The 16740-nt window shown below is 40.7% G+C and overlaps 1 protein-coding gene across 1 annotated transcript; it reads left to right on the top strand.

The window, feature by feature from the left end:
• The first annotated feature begins 3 nt into the window (after nt 1–3).
• On the top strand, nt 4–8060 carry SPIC (Spi-C transcription factor). The gene is made up of 4 exons (XM_069003956.1): nt 4–154; nt 1772–1884; nt 2834–2942; nt 6574–8060. The coding sequence occupies exons 1-4, from the start codon at nt 4–6 to the stop codon at nt 6999–7001; spliced, it is 801 nt and encodes a 266-aa protein (XP_068860057.1). The 3' UTR covers nt 7002–8060.
• Nucleotides 8061–16740: the final 8680 nt, after the last annotated feature.

Here is a 16740-nt window from a genome sequence, read left to right as displayed (position 1 = left end):
ACTATGTTGAAAGAACCAGCCTGGTCTTTTCTGGGTCCTGACAGAAAAATGTTCTTGCAGAGCTTTCCTGACCACGACGTGCTGGGCCAGGCTTTTGAAGATGCTCTAGAAGTGCTGCAGCAGCACTCTGACAGAGAAATGCAGTGTCCACCAGGTAACAAGCACCCTGATTCTACTTCATTTCCCAGCTCCTAGTTCTACAGGAAGGCACATCTTGAAACATACAGGTGGGAGAGTAATTTCCCAGAATTTGATTAATGGGATGTTTTGGGAGGATGAAAAGGAGGAAGACTATTTGGAGCGTTTCCAGCCCTCCATGAGTACTGTGGTGAATATCTTCCAGGTCACAGCACAGGAAAACTGTTGGACTGGCCCTGCTTACCCTCCCCCCAGCACCAGCCCAGGTGCACTGAGCTCACTTTTCCTATAATCAGAGAGTGTATGACTGTTGTGAAACAGCCTTTTCCCAATTTTAATGCTTTAACTTAAAAGTGTCCTTCTGCTCTGCCATGAATCCCAATGCAAAAGAATAATAATAATAGAAAAAAGACCAACAAGTGAAATTAATTTACTCATTTAATTTTTTTGTACACTAATATGTCTATCTTAATTTTTTTTTTTAATGCAGGAATGATAGTTTGAGTCTGGATAATTAATAGAAAATTGTTTTTCTTGGCTTCAAGAGTTGTATACTTTACAAAACTAAAATGCAAGAAAGCTGTAAATTGTTCCAGTTCTGGCAAGGTTTTGGTAACTAAATTACTATAAAATTTAAAATTTGTGCTTGTTTTTACACTCTAAGCAGAAATGCAAGGAAAATAGGAGGCTACCTCACAAACCCTCTAAGCCCAGAACAACGTACCTGCTGTCCTTTGCATGAAATACATGTCATATGAGGAAGTATTTTTTACGTATTATCTATTATAAAATGAAATGTAAATAAGACCAGTAGGGCTGTATCTTCAGCTGTTGTTAACAAAGTTTTGGCTCCACTGCACTGGTAGTTTACACATGCTGGAGGACTCACTCTGTATAATTACTTGCAATCTTCTTCCTTGTGTATGTTGTTAGGGCCCATGGAGAGAGTTATTAAACCCTTGCAATGCAGTGTTTAGACTGTCCCACAGCTGCACCCACATTTCCACTTGCAATAGATACCATACCCTCCAATATCTTCTTCTGACCACCTGCAGTGGGTAATTTTTTCTAAGTGTCTTTAGTCTGGTGTTTTCCTGTGCTTCTTTTAAGCATCCCGAAGTCTTGGGTTCCTTCTGTGTCATTCTTCAGGCACTGTAGATGTTCTGATGCTCCTTCATTTGTGATTGGAGACTCTGACTTGCATTGTACTAATGGCCTGCAGAACCGCCTGACAGTCCCTTTTCCTTTCTACATGTATTTTAGAAGTCTGTAATTATCCAAATCATTATGTTTGATGATCTGTATTGCCCTCTGTTATCTAGTAACCAAACAATTTCATGATGCTATGAAATATCTGACATTTTATCTTTTTAAAAATTGGTTTTGATCCTGAAGGCTAACAAAACCAGCCCAAGGGTGTGATCAGCAGTAGCAGTACAGATTTTGCTGGATAACTTGCTGATGTGGAACATCTTGGCTCTGGACACTTTATTATCTAGAAGGCAGCCATAGGATAAATGCTTTTTGACAGGCCAGCACAATGTTAAATTATTTGCTATTGTGGTTTTCTTTTTTTCCTTCTTCTTTTTTTTTTTTACTCACTTGGTTTTTGCTCCCTTCTCCTAATTCCCAGGTTATAAAAACTGCCTGACTTTGATCAACCATCACCACCACCTCCGAGCAAGTCCCAGTTACTGTGCAGCACCATCTGTGGAGGAGCAAGGGTATAGCTGGAGAAACGTGATTGTGAGTGAACTCATTGCTAGTAATAGTCAGACATAATTGGAAAACTGATTGCTCATTTGGGATTTCTGATACAAATCATTATGCTACCACTAACAGAAATTTGGTCTGGCCGAATTTCAGGCATGATTCAGATGAAAATACCTTGGGAAATATGATTGCAAATGTGGAAAATGTGATTGATAACATATTTTTAGGAGTCAGCTGTTTGCTTCTGGTGTTCTTTTGTGGTTCATCACATGACAACTAACAAGCAAAACTACTAGGGAATTAGTTACATGGGAAAGGGCTTCTTTGTATTGCTTGGTAACAAGCAGAGAACAACTTCCAACCCTGAGGTAGCTTCTGCCACTGTGAAAAAGAACCATGACTTTGATTTCTCCAACAGAAGTTGGCTTTAAAAGTTCTGGAAAGACCAGCATTATCTGGACTGAGCACAGCTTCAGCCATTAGAGTCCATATGCATTCTTAAAAGTACTGGCAGTGTGGTCTCCAGGAGTGATGGGAAATGAAAATTGCAGGGGAGATAATTTCAGGGAAACAGGTTCCACAAAAGCACATTTTCAACAGCAGATTAACAACAACATGGCATGGGAACTACAGAGCCATGTAGGGGTTACAAAACTGTCCAGGTGGTCCTTATCTTTTCCTAACTCTGAAAAATGCTCCTCCTCTGCTTCCAGCAGAAGGGTTGAAGGTCCAGAGTGAGGCAGTTACGCTGTTTTCCATCTCAGTTTCTCCTCTGGTGGGCAGCTCTTGCCCCTGGACATGAATTAGTGCTGCTTGTTACTGGTACACTACACTGAGTGCCTTCATGGCTGAGAAGAGTCTTCCACAGGTGACGTGATGAAAAGTTGCATTTTGAAGGCTTCAGGCAATTAATTACCACAAGTTTCTTTTTTTTCAGAGAATGTACTCTATTAGTAACTTTTTGTTGTCTTAATTCTTGAAGAACAGTGCAGCGGATTTTTACACAGATGAGACTGTCTACCATACACTGCAGAATACTCCAGAAAGTCAAGCTATGCATGCTGCTGCTGGCCAGCCAAAAGCAGGGAAAGGTCTGTAGAAAGATCATATCTTGATGGGTACATTATGCTACTTTAAAAAGTCTCTTGGTAAATCATGCTTCCTTCTTTTCCTATTTTTTTTTAACTTTTAACAGGAAAAAACATGTGAACATTTAATAGTGAGTAGGATACAACTGCTAATTCCCTTCTGCTAAATCTTATAAGATGTGATAAATCTATTATTAACTTGCCATCCATCTTAGTAAATGGAAAAACAAACCAGAGATTTTTTTCACTTCAAATCATTTGGGATGAAGTCTGATGCAGAGAAGTAAATCTAGCTAGCAATAACATCTTTATCCACTTCCACAGACTTCTTTTATTTTATTTTATTTTATTTTATTTTATTTTATTTTATTTTATTTTATTTTATTTTATTTTATTTTATTTTATTTTATTTTATTTTATTTTATTTTATTTTATTTTACGTGGCCCAACAAGCAGTGATTTTCTTAAAGGTTTTTTACATATGCAAATGTTTTTGCACACCTGATTTCATTTCTTTGTTTATTTTTTGAATCACATTTTAGCTTTTGTCACTTCCAGTGTGCATTTTTATGGCTATTTTTCTCCTCCTTCTGGTTGACTTTACTCAAATGGATATCTATTTTGCAAAGAATCGTGTGACATTGGTCATTGCAGTTCTTTATTTTTTTACTGCGTTCATTATTTGGGTTGTTTGGAGGGGAGGGACTCAGCATCCTTTCTATGACTTCTGGGTGAGAATTTCACAGCTTCCACTCTGAGCTGTTGTACCTACTTTTGACCATGAAGCCTTTTGAAGTAGCTTCCTGATTTAGCTGCTTTTTGAAATCCCCTTTTCTCAACTTTAACCACATGGTGCCAGTTTTTGGTGCTGTCTCTTCCCATTGATGCTGAACACTGGTCTCTGTTGCTTAATAGCTACTACTACTACTACTACTACTACTTCTACTACTACTGTTTCTACCATAGGCTCCTTGGGATGATGGGAGGAATAACCTCTCTTTTTAAGTTCTCTACTTCAGATATCTGAAATTCACCATTGCAAATGAAAACTTTTCAAATCCAGAAATGTTTCTTTTCCAAGTCTTACCCAGTGTTACACTGGAAAATTTTACATGTCAGTATCTGATTTGACCTTCAGATATTACTGCTCTGTTTAACTTCATTTCCTATTTCCTATTTCTTTTACACTGTCCTCAACCTATTTTTCCAGAAGACAACCTGCACAAATTTTCAGAGTGACTAACTATTCTTATGGTGCTATTTTGTGTCTTCTTACAGGTTTCTTTATGTCCATGGTGATATTCCTGCTAGAATCTGTGATTTGGGTGACTATTTCTTCTATAAATTTAGTCCTCCTAGTTTCTTATTGAGACATGAGAGGTTTTCTGTACACTAACAAGTGGTGTGGCCCTTTAGGAATAGATCTATAGATGAAACCATCAGCACTGAGGGTCCAAATCCCATGCTTAAAGTGTTTCACGGAAGTTTATTTAGGGCAATCTTTAGACTGGTCACAAGTTCTGAAGGGTACACTGACTTAGATATGCTTTTGGAAAGCATCTTTTGAGTTAAGTTTCCTCTGAAAAGAGTCCAGTTCGTTCACAACAAAACCATTCCATGATCTGAAGTCAAGCTCAGTGGAGGGGAGGCAGCCAAGAGAGGTACTTCAGAATTTAATTAGATGCATTGTCCCTGAGAGATTTAGGCTGCTTCAGGACAACTCAGCACTGAAATCTTACGCGGATACTCTGAAACACCTTCTGGAGGAACCTGCTTGTCTCCAGTCACCACACTAAGAAACCTGCAGGCACTCACCTGCTGGCTTAGACTGATGTTTAGGGCCTGCTGCTGAACAGCACTGGCTTATGCAATGAGGTGCAGTACAAAGATTTGTTAACTGACCCCATCTCAAGCTGGTGTGTAGCACTTTGGAGATAACAGCTGGGCTCTGGAGACAGCTGCATAAACACATAAGAGCAACTAAGCCAAGACAGCAGCTAAAGGTGATGTGGCTAGAAGTAAAAGCTTGGGCAGAAATGACAGCTGAACTAAGAGGGCAGACAGCACGAAATCAGGTGCTGCATAGACTACACTATCCTTTTGCAGCAGAAATTTAGTCAACAATAGTCTGTGGATTTTCCCCTGTTCTTACTTGTTCTACCATGGGTTTATAGGATAATTCAAGTTGGAGGGGACCTAAGAAGGTCACCTACTAAGAAGTGTCCACTGTGACAAGGCAGTGTCCTTCGCATACTATATGTATTTCTAGTAGAATATGTACTTCCAGTCACAGGCCAATTTTTATTTAGATAATGAAACTTCATTAATTTTTTGGAAAGTACCTCTGATTTCAGGCTCTTCTTCTTCCCAGTCCGACTGTTACTTCTCTCCTCTTTCCTTATGACCAGATACAGAATTACTGTCATCCCTGACAGATGTCTTGGCTTGCCCTCAGTGTTCCTTAGCAACTGTCACTTTTCCCCTGTTCCTAGTTTAAAATAGCCACACAAGACAAGACTTTATGAATTTTAGGTGCAGCTGCTTATTTCCACTTTGGTTAAAGTGGAAGATGTTCTTCTGCATAGATTCTCTCTTCTGCAAAATGTTCCTCTTTGTCTGATAATCTTAAATTCTTCCTCCTTACAGCAGCTTCTTGATCACCCTTAGCTTTGGAAAGGGAACTAGAAATACTTCATAGAGGAGGATCCACAAGATCTAAGTGAAACTAAAGCCTCACTAGGAAACTGAAGTTTGAGAACTGAGCCTGTGGAGAGAAGCATTTACTTAACTGGCAAATATTTCAGTACTAAGCTTGCTTTATTCTGCATGGGAATGCAAGCTGACATTTCTGCAGATTTTTAAAATATCACAGGGTACCAGAAGATCTAGCTCCTTTATGACTACATGAGGTTTCTGGTTAAAAACTTGCCTTCTTTTCCTGCCCACCCACTTGCCCTTTCTTTTATCAGAGACTACCTTGCATCCCCAAAACATTCTTGAAACAAACCTGACAAAACTGAGCCATCTCAAAATCTCTGAGTTTTGATTAAACAGGGAAAACATTTATTCAAAAACGTTCAGATTGGCTATCCAGAACCTCTCTCCTGCCCTGTCTGAGGATGTCATTTCCTAGTGTGAGTTCCTTGACTGTGCACCTGCACAGCAAGTGTCTGAAGACTGATGAAAGTCGCTTCTGAGACCTACCTCACAGTCAAGTCACCAGATACTTGTCATGATCCCCACATAACCTGCTCTTGAAACTCTGATGACCAAATCCCTTTCTTTCACCACAGATCTGTACTCACTTCAGAACTAGACCATGGTGCTGATAATGTCAAGGTTGTGGGTTTGATCCCTGTAGGGATCATTCACTTAAGAGTTGGACTCGATGATCCTTCTGGGTCTCTTCCCATTCAGACTGTCCCGTGAATCTGTGTTGCTCACATCTCTGTGATCCCATTTGCTGTTGCTGGTCTTCCACTGAATAATTTATACTGATCTTTTAATTTGGGACAGGGTACTAGGTTTAGCTATGCTTTTGCCTATAAGACCCTTTCCAGGAAAAAGACAACTGCTCATCTTTTAAAGCAAGCATGAGTTCTGTTCTGACCTTTTGCAATTTATTTGTTCATAGGTAGAAAAAAACTTCGCCTATTTGAATACCTCCATGAGTCTCTGTATGATCCAGCTATGGCAAACTGCATCCAGTGGGTAGATAAACCAAATGGTGTCTTCCAGTTCATCTCCAAAAACAAAGAGAAACTTGCAGAACTGTGGGGAGAAAGAAAGGGAAACCGCAAGATCATGACTTATCAGAAAATGGCCAGAGCACTGAGGAATTATGGAAGAACAGGTGAAATCATTAAGATCCGTAGGAAGCTGACATACCAGTTCAGTGCTGTTGTTTTAAAGAGACTTGCTCCGTCTTATTTCCTGGGGAGAGAAACAATTTATCATCCCTACATTCAGTCTAATCAAGAATATCAGTGTGCAGATGACTGGACCAGTTACAATAATTACATGTACAACAATGGTTATGCATTACAGCATGCTAACAGCTAGACTTACCTGTCACATAAACAGGCCTTTGTTATCCAGCAATACTTTACAGCACAGAAACTCTTTTCTGTACATAGCTTTTCCTTTAAGATATCATACAAACACGTGAAGAGGAAGGTTTAAAAATTGCATTGGCCTAGTTTTGTTCCTTTTGAAGTTAGTGGTATACAGTCATTGCCTGTTGAAGAAATCCAGCAGCTGTAGAACACATTCTATTCCCCATGATGCTAGTCAAAGGAATTACTGTAGTTTCAAGCAGGTATATTCAAGAACAGGATCAAGGCTTTTGTCTGTCAGTGGACATCAAAGATCCTATTGTGACAACACTCACTGGAAGTTTTATGCATATCTCCAATCAGAATTTAGATGATGTTGTACCATGGTTGCTGCACTCCCTAAACTAGAAAGGGAAAGATTTGCCAACTGCATGAAGATGCTGTCTGCTTTTTTCACCCATGTTCTTTATAAAAGGACATTTTCGGAGTGAATGCCTGGGTGAATGATAGAGTCCACATGCGGGTGCACCTGTTGACCAAGTTGTTAATCCTTAATCACTTAAATTAACATATCTTAGCACAGAGCCTGACATGTGGTATTAGGATTGCCAGGTGCACATTTTACTGTTGGTAATTGGGATCATGAGAGAGTTAGTAAAGGATTGTGCTTCTCACTAGGTTTTGTGCAGTTCTTCCCCAATAATATGAGAAAATCCACTTTTATCCAGCAGTTCTGTACTCACCTAACAAACATAGCTTTGCCATTTATTTTAGGAGTTATGACTTTATAAATAAAATTTCACTTCTCCAGCTCTTTTTCTAAATGGGAATGTAGCTGAAAGGCTCAGTGATTTTACACTCTCTTCCTGGGGAAGAACGAAATTTAGGTAAAGGAGTAGCCCCTTATGTCAGGATAATACCTATAAATCTATTTTTTCTCATACTTCTTTTACCTGATCAACTTGTATCATCATATGAGTTGTCTTTTGTGCTAAAAATATTTCCATTCAATTGTGTTCAGTTCCGAGTTCTGCATTTTGCAGTGTGTAGGCCTGGATATTAATAAAGACAAAAATATTTTGTGTGGAGAGGTATAAATGGTGGCCTCATATGTTTGATGAAACTCATTGACTTTAATAGTTGCCCCTTGCTCTGACTCCTGTTTACTTGTACAGGGTTGTAATTTTATGTAGTAGACCCAATGCAATGCACTCTGCCTAAGGAAAATTCAAGTTTTAGGGTTGGTACTTTGGTAAGATGAAAGTTGTCTGATCTTAGAATTATGAAGCTCGTTAAATAGCACTAAAAAGAGACCCAGACTTTAAGTCAGGGGGATTGGACCTTGGTGGAGTGAGCTCTGCCTCTGGAATGGGCGGTGGCTCTGGACCCACAAGATGGCACCAGTGGACAACTTTTCACACCGGGGCTGTGCCACTTGCAGACCTCCACATCATTTGTTCTCCCAATGTCCCTTTAGGTTTTTTTTTTCCTTCCCCACCAGGTTTTGGCTTTTTTATCTTCCTGCACAGCACTGCCGTAGATGTGGCAGAAGCAACACTGTGCCTTTGAAAATCACCACCTGTCCAGTTCCAGCTGTGGCAGATACAGAAGGTGTCATGACACAATGGTGACACGAAACCCACGAATTCAAGCAGATGGATTATGTCAGCAGATCACAGCTCCGTGCTGACCACCCTGGACAATGGTCAGTTTTACATGTGAAGCTCAACCTCTTCTCCAAAATAAATCTGGCTCAGCCAATATGGCTGAGGGTGATGCATGAGGAAGAAATAAAGCTGATTTTTCTGATTTAGACTTCAGGGCTCCTGCAGAAATTACATCAAGAGCCTTACAGACTCTGTGAAGGAGGCAGAACTTGAGCACTTCAGTAACATATTTTATCTACCCCATCTTGCCCAGCATATGCAGTACTTACATATGTGTGTGCTGTTCAGTAGACCAAAAGCAGGAGAGATTCTTAGCTTCCAGATGAAAAATAATTTGATTTAATTTAATTTGGCTTGAATTTGACTCCAGTGAAACTTTGTCACTTTGGCAGCACACTGAGCACCCATCAAGTACCTGCCTCCACCTTGTCAGACTCCAGATGTGCATTCTGGTGGCAGATGGGTCAGACTGCCCTGCCATCCCACATGCAGATGGAAGCTGTCTCACAGAGAACATTGGGTTACCAATTCCCACTGCTTACAAGCTGAGATCTTCTATCACATCACAGACCTGCATGTTTGTTTGTTTGGTTTGGTTGTTTGTTTTTTTTTGTTAGTGAGAGCTGCCCCTTCGTTCTTGGTAAGATCTAAACAACCAGAGTTAATTGCCTAATAGATGACTGACTGCAAACACACACTGGTGTATCAAGGTAACACTGAAGCTCAAGCTGGCTGTTCAGGCTACTTTCTAGCTATGTTTCATTTCATGGCAATTTCCCTAGTTTCCAAATTTTCTTTTATGGAGAAGGTCAAGGCAAAAGCCCACATTGTCTCTAAACTGCAGGAGCAGATTCCTACACCCGTGACTAAGCTGAGGGCAATGACATTGCATGTGCCTGCTGCTGTCTGCATGAACAGATTTGATGGAGAAACTGGACGGAGTCTGGGATCTGAAAACAAAATTTGCATTTGAACTATATTTTTGGATAATGGTCTTCAGTTTTCCTTTCACTCTGCATTTCAGACTGAAATATTTCCTGTAAAATTCCATTAAACACTGTGGTTAAGGTCTCACATATTTTACAGAAGACCTGGCAAACTGAATAGCGAGTGCACTATGCAGGGAAATCTCTTGTTGATAGTGACAGCAGAGGGCGTTTGCCGAGAAGCATCGTTTTCTTGGCCTTCTTAGGTCCAGCAGAGCTCCCTGAGAGTTACCAGCAGGCCTCCTGCAAGTGAAACTTCACAGACACTTCACTTCTCTTCACTTCCACCTGTGTGAGGACCTCTGATGAAATCTGCCACCGTTTTAGATCTTATTTCACTGAACTTTTAGCTGTCTTATCTGCTGACTTGCTGTGAATTTCATGTGGCATAATTTGGACCATAACCTGGCAGCAGTACCTGTGAACTCATCCTTGGTTTATAAATGTGCATCAACCAGCAGCACAGTGCCAATCTTACGATATTGTCCTGTCTTTTACTGTATCACCTTCACCTTTGCTGGTAGATTTCAAAGGGCTCTGTGAAAATCCCATTATCCCCATGGTATCTGCAGTTAGAGCAGGGCATGCATGAGGCACGGTCAGATGCACATGGATCAATGGCAGGTGAGGAGAATTCCAGCATCCAGAGCCTGTCCTGCAGCCAAAAGTAAGGCCTGCCATGTGCTGATCCAGTTTCCTGCTGTTTCTGAGGCATCAAAAGAAATAAGTGAAATAATTAACAGAATCCAATCCACGCATTGAAAGTGCCCAAGAGAGAAGTGAGCAGTGTTCCACTGACTCATGCAGCACACCTGGAGGCAGCACTGTTGGGGTTCCTCCCCCCTGGTGTGGGGTCCTGGGAGAGGTTAAGTGGTGCCATCTCCTCGCAGGGAGCCCAGGCCGGATCCGGCAGCACCAGCAGCTCCCTGGGATGGATCCCTGCTCCTTCCCCTCCTCCTCTGGCCATCAATTCCTGCTTGATCTCCACCCTGAGATGGTCCTTCTTCAGTATCTTCTGCAGGGAGGGAGGAGAGAGGCCTGGGAACATCTTCCTGGCCGTGGGATAAAGATCCCTCAAAAACATCTATCAAGAATCGGTCCCTATTTCTTTCCATGGGCCTTGCTGTCTGATACATGTTGCAGAAATCCCCACTGCAACACAGCACAGGCTTTTTGTGTAACTCAACAGCTCATATGAGATTTGAAATGTGGGATCATAGAATCATAGAATTGTTGGAAAAGACCTCCTAAATCATTGAGTCCAGCCATTAACCCAGCACTGCCAAATCCACCAAGAAACACCACATCCAAACGTCTTTTAAATACTTCCAGAGATGGTGACTCAACAAGTTCCCTGGGCAGCCTGGTCCAGCACTTGGCAGCCCTGTCAGTGAATAAATATTTCCTAATATCCACTCTAAACATTCCCTGGAACAACTTGAGGTCATTTCCTCTTGTCCTATGGACACCTTTTTGCCTGAGCAGAGAATTTCTTTTGCTTTTTTCTACTGAAGGAAGTTCTATCTGATAATGACAGTTGGGAACTTCAGACCAGGCAGCTTTGATGCTGGGCATACATTTTAAAATGCCACTCTCCCAAGGCAATCCAGCACCTAAGAGGCACCAGCCACCTTGTTAGGAAGTCACACATTGAACAGTCAGTGTTGATACAATGGATTATAAGGTGAATTACAGTGCAACCAGGCTGTATTAGCAAGATGCCATCAAACTGCACGCAGAGTGTAAACTGATGGACGGACAAGTAGATTCCTTATTTGACATTCCAGAAACACATAACCTGAGCCAAGAGTTCAAGAACCACAATGAAATAAAAAAGACAGGCAGCTGCTTGTTTGTCAGGATATCTCTGTGTAGAATTAGAGGCTTTAATTACATATGGGGAATATTAATAACAGTTCAAAGTGGAATGTAGCTAATCATTACAGTACTATCTCCAAGCAGAGTGATGGTGAAGCCATACAAGATATTTTTTCAGAGGAAATGAAAACTCAGCAAATCTATTTAGAGTACTAGCAGGGTGTAGTAGTCTGAGGATCAAGGTTGACTTTTTTGCCTCATTAGAGCAGAAAAATTCAATCACAATTAGAAGACACAATTCTTTACAGATTTGGCTAATCTCTCAAGTCATCCTGAGATCCAGAAAACACAGGAGATAGCTTAAAAACAATGAGAAGAAATAATAATAATAATAATAATAATAATAATAATAATAATAATAATAATAATAAATAGAATTAGGTGGTTTGCCTTCTAGTTCTTAACCTTTTTAATTTTATGTTTCCAGTCTGTACCCAGTAATGTTGAGGCCAACACCCTTCAGAAAGGAATCAACAGCTGGCAGAGCTGAGATTGTTGGAAAAGCAGCACAATTGAAGAGATGCAGAATAGTGAGGAGAACTCCATCTTTTGTACAAGCATCAACATGCTTCATAATGAGGCAAACTCATCCACTACCAGTGGTCATTGACTTGCAGAGAGGGATGAAGGAATTGCATCTTCAGGGTATTGTTTGGCATATGGGAAGCATTTAATTCCCTCTCTGACCTCTGTGCAAAAAAACCACATCTTACATAGCTCTGGTCTACAGAGCTGAACTATGTGCCAAACTTTAAATTTAAATCCCTTTTGTTACATCAGTATTTCTCTCTCCTCATGTGAGTTCTTATTCCTTGTGGGTCTCTGAGAAATCCACATTTACTCTGGAATATGCCTTCCATGAGTATACTGCCAGGGGTCAAAGGGGAGGACTTTTTTATCTGGGCTAAGCAAAGAAATGTTTTAATGAAACAGCTCTGCAGGATTTGGACTCTTGCAGGCTGTAAGTAACTGGAAGCATAAGTCTTTCTGCTTTTGGTATTGATTTCTCTCAGATACAGAATGCTTTAATTTTCAGTGTGTATCTGTCAGTTTGATTTCTTCTTGTATTTTGGAGCCCCCAGGTAGCTGTAATTTAGCCCTTGGCCTGCTCTCTGACATGGTGAGGACAGCAGCACACAATCAATGGCAGACTTGCTCCTATTAATCTTGTTCAGTAAGGGCCTGATTCTCCTTCTGCAAAGGGCAAGAGGACAGTTCACACCATCTTCAGAGTAGGCAGGAGGGTGTCCCAAGCACTAATGGCTTCAGCAGCAGGTGTTCCAGGGTACCCACATTAATCTTCCCCTTTGCTGAGATTTAGACTTTTGCCACCCTCTACTTGGCTTTAAGTCAGATCTCCATGAAACCTGACCCTCCAGCATAAGGTGTGAAAGGTGTTGCCACCTGCTATAAGCTCTCCATTCATTCTAATTGCAAGAAAAAATAACAACCAGCTCACTTGAAAAAATGACACCTTTAAAAGTGCTTAAAATTACCTTAAGCTCTTATATTAATGATTTTTTCATGAGACTGGAAGGAAGAAGAACTAATCTACCATGAGGAAAGTGAATTTCTTACTTTTCAGTGGCAAAGCTCTGCCATTCTAATGTTTTTTATGTTTCCAGGTACAGATGTTGGGTTTGGGTCAGAGAAATGACTCATCAGCCTGAGACTTGGGCCAGAACCTTTTGGAAGCAGAGGAACCCTCATCTGAGAGACACAGTCTGCCAAGGCCACGAATGCCTGCACTGGGACTGGACATGAACATGTGCCTTCATACTACTGTGTCATAGTTAATTTTTCAACAGCAGCTGTTAAAAGATATCCAGAGGCCTGGAATGCAGCACTACTTCCTGGGAAGGTAGATTAGGCTTCAGTCCTGCAGGGATTTCCACTGGTAAGTCTTAATTTTGTATGGTGGAAAACTCATTTAAGTCCTTCTAGGCACAGGCTTGTACAGAGGAGACCCCCTGGCTAAATGCAGTCCAGCTGGTCAGGAGCTCAAGAAATATGTAATTTATGTGATGACACAACCAAACATGACATTTATTTCATGTGGATTTTCAAACAGTTGGGGCATACATGTATGCCTAACTCAAGCACTCAAAGTGATGTGTTTGAAGTTTTTGTATATTTGCATCATTTATGTTGATTCATACAGGACATACGCATGCACATAAAAGTTTATGTGGGATCCTTGGATACCAAAATAGTAAATATTTAGATTTTCTGTATAGATTGAAACAGAGAAAAAGCATGGGCTATTTGAACCCTTTCTACCTCTTTAATATATCCATTTGTTGCTGTTCAATTGTTTGTGTGAGTGGTTCATCAGATAGGTGAATGACATCTCATGAAAATACTTTTCATATCATGTTGCCCTTTGAAAATTAGTCTATTTTTAATTTTTTGTATGATTTATGTGTGTTGGACAGGATAAATTTTTAATTTCAAGGTAATGAGATGTGTGAGTAGAGACACAGCAACTTGCTTACAGGTATTCATTCCAACTTCTAGTAGTACTCAGAACTGTTACTGTTTTAATTGTTTTGAGGACTTTGCATTATGGTACAAAAGGAGTAAAGCAACTCAAACTTTATTTTTACCTGTACTTTTGCTAATATTTGATGACAGATGAAAAACCTGTTTGTAGAATAGTTAGAAACAAAATGAAATATAATTAGATATTTGCCTAAAAGTTGAAGACAGTGCTGCTTTGAATTGGTTGGAAATAGTTCTACTCAAATGCAGGATAGAAGGGATGTTCTTTCTCAGTAAATACATATAAAGGAACCACTTTCATAACTAACAGACCCACTCATATCATCTTGCAGATAAAATATCTCAATAAAATTTGTGTTTTCGTAACTTTGTCCTGATTTTAACATAGGTTATATTCTTTGCAGTGGCTTAGTATTTCATTAGGAAATTCAGTTTTATTTCATGTTTCCCTCGGCCCTGCATTGACCCAAAGTGACTCCAGTCACCCACCTCTGCAGGGATAGGTCTCTCCTCATCCCAATTTGTCAGAAGTGTTGCTCCAGTTGATCAAGACTTTTGTAAGCTGGGAAATATTAGTCCAGGGCATGTTTTGTGAAAAAACACCTGCATGGGAGTTATCATGCTGTGCTTCATGCATCCACCTGTAAAGGTAAAATCATCCCCCTCTCAGCTGCGAGCTGCAGGAGTGCAGAAGAAGAAGGACACTGAGGTTCCCAAAAGCATGTCAATGCTCCCAGAGCATCCTGGTGGGGTTGGTCCAAGCAAGTACCAGGGTGTAGGAGTACAGGTTGTTTTTTTTTCCTTCCCTGTCTCAGTAGCTGTGACTGCCTTTCCATATTGCAATCAGCCCTCTTGACAGGATTGCAGAAGTCGATGGTGCTGCTGGGCCACTTCAGTTTCTAGTTTCCAGCAGTGGGCCATGCCAAATTCCTGGGGAAAGGTGCAGGAAAGGCTGGCATTGTTTGATGGTGAGGATAACCTGCCTTGCAGGGACACTTCTTCTTTGGTGCTGTTTGGTAGCTGCAGCATTGCAGGAGGGTTGGAGCTCTTACCCAGTCCCAGAGGAGTCACAAGTTTAATCAGAGCATTTCAAAAAGAGGCATGCAAAGGCTTCATATACTGCTTTGATCATGATCTGAATACTCCCAGTTAATTAATTATCATGTTATGACCAGTCTGGCCTAGGAGTCAAAAAATCGACGTTTCAAATTCCAAAAGGCATTGTAGCTTGTCTGCTCCATTTAGGGACAAGCACATTGGGAAGTCTGTGCTCAGACCCAGCTCCCTTGTACTCCATGAGAATGAGGGTCATTAAAAATTGGTGTTTGCCTTTGATTGTTTCTTCAGCTTAATGTTGCCAGGAAGCACTCTTTTGGGAAGGAGTATTTATTGCTGTTTGGTTTTCAGCCTTTTTCTCTCTTGTCCTGTAGGAACATATGTCATGCTCCTAATACCTTGCAAATATACTCACTAGGTAACAGAGAAACAATGCAGGCTCTTGCCAGTTGTCAATCATATGATCAAAAAACTTAGCACTGTCTGTCCCAGGTCAGTGATTAATTTATGTCCAGACTTGTCTGACACTTACTCTGGATATTAAACAGAGTATTTAGATGTGGAAAAACTGGACTCAGAGTCTTTGTCACCAACTTACGAGCTTAAGTCCTTCACAAGTTGCTGCAGAGATCAGTTCTTTTTTGTCTGAGCCAGGTAGAAGCAATGTCACCTTCACCACTTTACCCTGCATGTGACTTCAGTTGATCTTGATCCACAGCCAAGATGCTGAGTGCTAACTTTATGATTCAAGCTTTGGTATGCAGAAGATGGGAACAAAAGTGTAAGACTTCAGATTACACTTTGGCAAGGTCTCTAAAATTCAACACTAAACCCCTTTAAATCCTTTTGGTTAAAGCTTCATTTTTTAACGGTTAACGACCTTTTGATCACCAGAATGAGTTGCTGCTGCAAATAAAGGGCATAAATTAGATCATAGTAGAGTTATTAATATTCCTTTCATGCTCTTTGTACGCCATTTAAGATTTAGCTTTAAAAGATGGGTTTACTCACACGGACAGAAGAACTTGCTCTGCTATCCTCTTTAGGAAAAATGTGAGATGTCAGCTAATTGACAACCTCTGCTTGTAGGGAGCTGAGAGCTCCATTAGAAGTCATTGTCCAAGGACCTTGGGTTTATTGTATTTGCAGGAAGAACAGATAAGATGCAAACAACGCTCCTTAATTTTGCTGAAGCTTTATTTCAGAGATCTGGGAACACAAATACCTATGGGAAGGAAAGATTCCGCTTTTGGTATAAATCAATTGTGGCAGTGTTCTAACTGTGTCCATGAGCTCATACACATGGCATTTCTGTAAGGAACCTTAGGCCAGTGTGTGCTCAGCTCAGTGTACTGTTAACATAATTCCTAATGCCTTTCCTCCATCCTTTTCCCTCCTCTCTGGTCATCTCCTATATTTTGGCCCTTTCTAGTCCCATGTTCCTATCAGCCATTACTTGCTAATGTTATTTCTCTGCAGTCCTTCCAGAAGCTTCTAGCCTCACTGTCTACCAGCCTTCCATGGTATGGGTTCATGTCTTACATTGGATGGACCTAGAGAAAGTTTTAGCATGCCTTTGATCCAGGACAACTCCGTGCTCAGTGTGCTAGCAACACTAACATATCAGCTTTTCCCTTTTCCAGTAACTGTACCACAT

Source organism: Aphelocoma coerulescens, chromosome 1A (genome assembly GCF_041296385.1).
Source record: "Aphelocoma coerulescens isolate FSJ_1873_10779 chromosome 1A, UR_Acoe_1.0, whole genome shotgun sequence".
Classification (NCBI taxonomy): domain Eukaryota; kingdom Metazoa; phylum Chordata; class Aves; order Passeriformes; family Corvidae; genus Aphelocoma; species Aphelocoma coerulescens.
Note: the sequence above shows the minus strand (reverse complement) of the source record. Positions and strands in the feature narration are given on the sequence as shown.

What these genes read in the sequence shown, in the direction of transcription:
- SPIC (XM_069003956.1), top strand. Translation starts at nt 4, where the DNA reads ATGTTGAAAGAACCAGCCTGGTCTTTTCTGGGTCCTGACAGAAAAATG. An exon ending in AGAAATGCAGTGTCCACCAG is followed by an intron (nt 155 to 1,771) that starts GTAACAAGCACC and finishes CCTAATTCCCAG; the next exon opens with GTTATAAAAACTGCCTGACT. An exon ending in ATAGCTGGAGAAACGTGATT is followed by an intron (nt 1,885 to 2,833) that starts GTGAGTGAACTC and finishes TAATTCTTGAAG; the next exon opens with AACAGTGCAGCGGATTTTTA.